At 42.4% G+C, this 7,500-nt stretch overlaps 1 protein-coding gene across 1 annotated transcript in view; it reads left to right on the top strand.

The window, feature by feature from the left end:
- LOC113829420 (uncharacterized) overlaps positions 1-7,500 on the top strand; it is a 355,286-nt gene that overhangs the window by 118,753 nt on the left and 229,033 nt on the right. The window contains exon 3 of the mRNA XM_070136409.1: positions 2,076-2,948. Within this exon, the coding sequence (XP_069992510.1) occupies positions 2,443-2,948 (506 nt within the window). The 5' untranslated portion in view covers positions 2,076-2,442. The remainder of the gene's footprint in view (positions 1-2,075; positions 2,949-7,500) is intronic.

Raw genomic sequence — 7,500 nt, 5'->3', positions numbered from 1 at the left:
GATGGTATCCTTATCATACCCCTTATCATGTCATATAAAGAAATAATGATAATAATGATAATAATAACAAATAAAGAATGATAAAAATAATGGAAGAAAAAATATGAAACAAAACTAAGCCAACCCACCTCCCTCCCCCCCCCCCACCCCCCTCCCCCCGAAAAAAAAAAAATAAAACGGTAAAAATAGACAAAACAATAAGAAAACAAAACAAAACAAAAAAAACGCAAAAGGAAAAACAAAAACAAAAAAAAATGGAGGGAAACCGAGATATACTTTTAGGCTCGTATTCCGCATTCGCCAGAGAGAGAATGATCGATGTTTTGGCGCTTGCTTTTCGAGACAAAAAAAAAAAAAAAAATGACGATCGTGAAGCGCAAAAAAAAATGACGATCGTGAAGCGCAAAAAAAAAAAAAAAAAAAAAATGACGATCGTGAAGCGCACTGTTGGAAGCGTAGACAGCGAGGAGAGTTTTTTTCTTTTCTTTCTTTCTTTTTTTTTAGAATTTGAAATCAGTTTTTCTTTCTTTTTTTAGAATTTGAAATCAGTTTTTCCTTTTTGTTTCGTTTCTTTCTTTCGTTTTTTTTTGGGGGGGGAGGGGGGTGGGGGCGAGTGATGAGGGAGTGTGGTTCAGGATATGTGGTTTAAGTTTTTGTTTATTTATTTGTTCATTCATTTGTTGTTATTTGTTGTTTTTTGGTTGTTTTTTGTTATTATTTTTTCGCCCGAGATAGTTCCCTCTTTGGTTGTCTCTTAGTTGTTGTTTTTGCTGTTATTGTTGTTGTTGCTGTTTTTATTGTGGTTGTCATGTTGTTGTTACCATTGTTGTTATTGTTGCTGACATTGTTGTTGTTACCATTGTTGTTATTGTTGCTGACATTGTTGTTGTTACCATTGTTGTTATTGTTGCTGACATTGTTGTTGTTACCATTGTTGTTATTGTTGCTGACATTGTTGTTGTTACCATTGTTGTTATTGTTGCTGACATTGTTGTTGTTACCATTGTTGTTATTGTTGCTGACATTGTTGTTGTTACCATTGTTGTTATTGTTGCTGACATTGTTGTTGTTACCATTGTTGTTATTGTTGCTGACATTGTTGTTGTTACCATTGTTGTTATTGTTGCTGACATTGTTGTTGTTAACATTGTTGTTGTTGTTATTGTTAACATTGTTGTTGTTGTTATTGTTGTTGATATTGTTGTTAACATTGTTGTTGTTGTTATTGCTGTTGACGTTGTTGTTGTTGTTGTTGTTGTTATTGTTAACATTGTTGTTGTTGTTATTGTTGTTGATATTGTTGTTAACATTGTTGTTGTTGTTATTGCTGTTGACATTGTTGTTGTTGTTGTTGTTATTGTTAACATTGTTGTTGTTATTGTTGTTGATATTGTTGTTGTTGCTGTGGATATTGTTGTTTTTGTTGTTATTGTTGCTGGTGTTGATGTTATTATTTTTCAAGGTAAAAGTTTAAAGCGTGATTTGTGTTGCATCTCCACGAAGATATTGCAACTCATTTCAATTCAACAATCGGGGCGTGAATCATCTTCAGATAATGATGATGATAATGATATTAATTACTATAATAGTAACGATGATACTAAATCATTATTATGATAATGATAACACTGATACTATTAGTAGTTAGATAATGATAATGGTAATGATATAATAGTAATAATAGTAATAAAAAAAATAATAACAGTAATGATAATAATAATGATAATATAATAGTAATCACTGCACAATAGCCAATAGAAAAGTAATTAAATAACCAACGAAAATATTAATCTTATCATTAATATTAGTAATAATTATGAGTAATAATCAACAACCAATAGAAAAAATGATAAAAAGTAGCCAATGGAAAACGTAGATAATTAAGTAATAAATAACCCACCTGATGCTTATCAAGACCTCGCAACCCCCCCACTCCCCCACCACCCCCTGACCGCCCCCTGACCGCCCCCTGACCGCCCCCTCTCGCCCTGACCACCCCCTGACCGCCCCCTGACCGCCCCCTGACCGCCCCCTCTCGCCCTGACCGCCCCCTGACCGCCCCCTCTCGCCCGCAGGAGCACGCGGTCCCGGGAGGCCACCAACGGCGAGTGCGACCGCTTCGGCAGCGACCCCGTGGCCTCGGCGCCGCGACGCACCACGCGCTACCAGGAGGCCGTCAGCGAGGGCCACGAGGGGGGCGTCGACCCCCCGCGCCACGCCCCCAAGACGAGGGACAGCCGTCGCTCCGGTAGGAACTCCAGCAGGGCCGCCGCTGCTGCTGCCGCTGCCGCCGCCGCCGCCGCTGCCGCCTCCGAGAAGTCCCCGAAGAACAACAACCACCTGAAGGACCTGAAGGAGGACCCCGAGCTCAAGTGGAGCCAGGAGAACCGCCTGAAGCTGGAGGGCGAGTACGTCTCCGAGGGCCAGACGCTGCTGGAGCCCATGGTGAAGAGCGAGACCACCCACGAGGAGGAGCGCCGCGAGAAGAAGGCCAAGGTCAAGCTAAAACACAAGATGGCGGCGAAGGAAGACGCGACGACCGGCACCTCCGTACAAAATAACATCCGGCCCCTCGAGGTCGACGCCCAAGTACAAGATCTGGATGTGAACCAGCAGCTGCAGCAGCACCATCACCAGCAACAACAGCAGCAGCAGCAGCATCAACAGCAACAACAACACCAACTGCAGCAACATCAACTGCAGCCTCCACAGCAACAACAGCTGATACAGCTACAACCTTCACCACCGCAACAACAAATACAGCTGCAACAGTCGCAACTGCAAGCACAGCAACTACAGCAACAACAGCTACAACAACAACTCTTGGTGGAAGAGGTCGACTGCCACACAAACCCGGACATGGAGGACAAGAAGAAGAAAAGAGAAGACAGGAGAGACGAGAAGAGGAAGAAGAAGCTGAAGCATTTGGAGGAAGAAAACCTGTCAAAGTAAGTACTGATTATATCTTATTCTTGTTCGTCGTTTTGTATTATCTTATCTTTTATCTTTTTTCATTATCTTGGGGTACTTCATTATCTTGTATTATCTTATCTTTTTTTTAAATCTTTTTTCATTATCTTGGGGTACTTCATTATCTTGTATTATCTTATCTTTTTTTTTAATCTTTTTTCATTATCTTGGGGTACTTCATTATCTTTTCCTCGTCATTCTCCTTTATCTTTTTTCGATATCTGGTTCTCCGTTTCTTGTTGACACTTTGATGAGGAAGAAACGAAAGAAAAGGGGCAGTTAATCCGGCAAAAGAATGAATAAATAAAATGCAAAAAGAGAAATGAAAAGAAATGGAAGAAGGGAAAAGCAAACAAAAAAAATCATTATAAGGGTTTTAGTCTTTGTTCGTTTTATTTTTGTTTTTTTTTCGTCTCTTTTCTTCTTCTTCTTCTTTTTGCCCTTTCATCATTCCCTTCTCCCACCTTCCTTGTTTTGGTTCTCTTTCTATTCCTTTTCTCTTCTCGTTTTTTCGAATTTATCTCTTATTGTTATTTTTAATATTCCACTTTTTTTCTTTCAATTTCCTTTTTCCTTATAATTTTTCTTTATTCTTGTTCTTATTCCGCTTCCACGTCACTCATCCCCATCCTTCTCCTCCTCATTTTCCTCTTCCTCTTCCTCCTCCTACCTTTTTTCTTCCTCTTCCTACACTTCCTTTTCCTTCTCCTCCTCTTCTTCCTCCTCCTTCTCCTCTTCCTACCTTTTTTCTTCCTCCTCATTTTCCTTCTTCTCTTCCTCTTCCTCTTCTTCCTCCTCCCTTTTCTCCTCCACCTCATCACTCCCCTCGTCCTCCATCTCCGCCTCCTCCTCCTTTCTTCTCCGCCTCCTCCTCTATTCCCCTCCTCCTCCTTTCTTCTCCGCCTCCTCCTCTATTCTCCTCTTCCTCATCCTCCTCTTCCTCATCCTCCTTTCTTCTTCTCTCCTTCTCCAACTTTTGGTATTTTCAAAAGGCCGATAAGCTGACCTTTCGCTCTTCTGACTGACGGCAAAAAACAGACGGAAAGCCACATAACAGCACGAAATACACGACTTAGTCACACACAGATAGAAATGAGAAAGAAAAGATGTATGAAAGGAGAGGGAGAGAGGGAAAGGAGGGAAAAGAGGGAGAGGGGAGAGAGGGAAAGGTGGAAAAGAGGAAGAGAGGGAAAGGTGGAAAAGAGGAAGAGAGGGAAAGATGGAAAGAGGAAAGGGGAGGATAAAGAGAGAAGAGATAGAGATAGATAAGTAAAAAGATGAATAAATAAAAAGATATGCAAATATAAGAAATGAAAGATAAAAAAAAAGATAGAATTCATATCACTTGCTATTAAAGATGTAAAATATAAAAAAATAATCAATAAAGTCATAAACACAACAAAACAAAATTAAAAATCGCCATATGTCATTGTTAATGTGTAAGTACAAGGACTAGCTAAAGTATTTAATTACTTTTTTTGCGCAGAAACCTATCAAATTATAAATCGTCTACATTACCTTATCTTTTCTACCTTAAGAACAAGAATCTATAAGTTTTCCCTGAAATTATCTTTTTTTTTTTTTTTTTTTTTTTTTTGCAAATTTTCTATTTTCCTTTAACTAAATTTTTCCCTATGCTAATTACTTAATTAAGTATAAATAGTTAGGCATTAAGGCTCATCTAATTATAAACATCATTATCATAAGAACTGTCATTATTTTTTTTCTTTTTTAACGCCATCTTTATCATCACTGCTATCATCACCACCACCACCACCATCACCACCACCACTTCACCACCACTTCACCACCACTTCACCACCACTTCACCACCACTTCACCACCATTTCACCACCACTTCACCACCATTTCACCACCATTTCACCACCATTTCACCACCACTTCACCACCATTTCACCACCACTTCACCACCATTTCACCACCATTTCACCACCATTTCACCACCACTTCACCACCACTTCACCACCACTTCACCACCACTTCACCACCACTTCACCACCATTTCACCACCATATCACCACCATTTCACCACCATTTCACCACAGCATACGAAGGTAGGTATTAAATGCCATCCTATTGCGTGATGGAATTACTATGATAATTATAGCATTTAATTCCGAAGTCTATTCCTTTATGCTAATGCCCTGTGTTGTATGGTGACACAGAGATTGGTTTTAATGCATTCAGTTTTTTTCTTTTTTTCTTTTCCTTTCTTTTCTGTTTTCTTTCTCTAGAATTCTTATTTGTGGTATATGCGTGAGGGAGAGGGAAAGAGAGAGAGACGGAGATAGAGATAAGAGACAAGGGGAGAGAAAGAGAGAGATGGAGATAGAGATAAGAGACAGGGGAGAGAAAGAGAGAGACTGAGACAGAGATAAGAAACAGAGAGAGACAGAGACAGAGATAAAAGACAGACAGACACAGAGAGACAGAGAAAAAAAAAAAGAAAAAGAGAGAAAACAAAACATTCACAAACACCTTTTCACACCTCCCCACCTCCCTCTCAACCTCCCCCACCCAAACCCATCCCCTGATTCCCCCCCATCCCCTGATCCCCCCCCCCATCCCCTGATTCCCCCCGCCCCCTCCCTACCCGACACCCACACGGACACCCAACAATCTCATCCAGTATCATAAGCAGGCATGAGGGTCAACATAGGTCATGCTGAGTATCCCGGTCATGCTGTCAGTTTCGGTCCCAAGAGGGGGCATAAACTCCCCATAGCGCCCTCGTTGTCAGATATACGGGGTGCTAGCATGGGGTGATGGGGAGAGGGGAATGAGGGGTGAAGGAGGGAGGGGAGGGGGGGTGAAGGAAGGAGGGGAATGAGGGGAGTGGGGAATGGGGGGATGGGGAGAGGGTGTGAAGGTAGGAGGGGAATGAGGGGAGAGGAGAATGAGGGGATGGGGAGAGGGGAGTGGGATGATGGGGAGAGGGGAGTGGGGAGGGGGGATGAAGGGAGAATGGGGAGAGGGGAGTAGGGTGATAGGGAGAGGGGAGTTGTGCCGACCGGGAGAGAGTGAAAGAGGGAGAAGAGAGAGTAAGAGTCGGAGAAAGAGATAGAGAAAACAAAATGAAATAGGAAGAACCATAGAAATGAAATGAAAAGAAAGGAATTAAACACACAGGAAGAAAGACAAGTACATAAGATAAAACCCAAAAAGAAACAAACAAAACAAAACAAAACAAAATCAAAACAAGAAGAAGAGGAAGAAAGGAAACAAGGGAAACAAACCGAAGGAGAGAGAGAGCAACAGGAGAAAAACAAACGGAGCATGTACGGTCTAATGGAAAGAGAAAAGGACAAAATTGGTATGACCAAAAGCGAAGAATCAGCGGAGGGAAAACAAAGAAAAATGGGGTTTAAAGTATCGACCGAAAGAGGGGAGAAGGAGAGGAGAAAGGACAGAGGGGAGAAAGAGAGGAGAGGCGAGAGGAGGGAGAGGAGAGAGCGGCGAGGGGAGAGATGGGGAAGACTGGAGAGAAGGTAGGAGAGGGAGGATCGAGCGGTGAAGGGAGAGGGAGAGAAGGAGAGGAGAAAGGACAGAGGGGAGAAAGAGAGGAGAGGCGAGAGGAGGGAGAGGAGGCAGCGGCGAGGGGGGAGATGCGGAAGACTGGAGAGAAGAGAGGAGAGAGGGGAGAAGGAGAGGAGAGAGGGGAGAAGTAGAGGAGAGAGAGAGGAGAGGAGAGAGAGGAGAAGAAAAGGCGAGAGGAGAGGAGAGACCGATGAGGAGAGAGGGAAGAGGGAAGAAAGAAGGAGAGAGAGAACAGAGCGGGAGGGAAGAGAGAAGAGAGGTGAGGAGAGGAGTGAGCGGTGAGGGGAAAGGAGAGAGAAGAGAAGGGAGAGAAGAGAGGATAGAAAGCAGTGGGGAGAGAGAAAAAAAGATGAGGTGAGAAGGGACAGGAGAGAGGAATAAGTAAAGGAGAGGGAGAGGAAAGATGGAGAGAGAAAGAAAGGAAGAGAGAGATGGGGTGTGGGAAGATAAGAAGGGGGAAAGAGAAGGAGAGAGGAATAGGTGGAATGAAAGGAGAAAGGGGGAGGCGGGAGGAAAAGAAGAGAGGTAGCGAGAGAATCGATATAGAAAGGGGATGAAGAGAGGGAGAAGATAAAGAAGTGGGAAAAAGTTAATTAGCGAAAGAGGGAGAGCAAGAGAGGCCAGAGGATGGGGAAACGGAGAGAAAGAGACAGAAGAGAAGAGAAGGAAAGGGTAGGGGAAAGAAGAGGTGAATAAAGAGAGAAGATGTAAATAAATCAAGTGTGCACTAAAGAGAGAGAGAGAGAGAAAGAAAGAATAAGAAAACATGGATAATGAATATGAAAAGGGAGAACGTAATTAAATAATAAGACATATATGAAAAAAATGCACTGCACACATTCTCTCTCTCTCTCTCTCTCTCTCTCTCTCTCTCTCTCTCTCTCTCTCTCTCTCTCTCTCTTTCTCTTTCTCTTTCTCTTTCTCTTTCACTTTCACTTTCACTTTCACTTTCACTTTCACTTTCACTTTCAC

This window comes from Penaeus vannamei, chromosome 22 (genome assembly GCF_042767895.1).
Source record: "Penaeus vannamei isolate JL-2024 chromosome 22, ASM4276789v1, whole genome shotgun sequence".
In the NCBI taxonomy this organism is placed as follows: Eukaryota; Metazoa; Arthropoda; class Malacostraca; order Decapoda; family Penaeidae; genus Penaeus; species Penaeus vannamei.
This window is presented reverse-complemented; position numbering and strand designations above follow the sequence as displayed.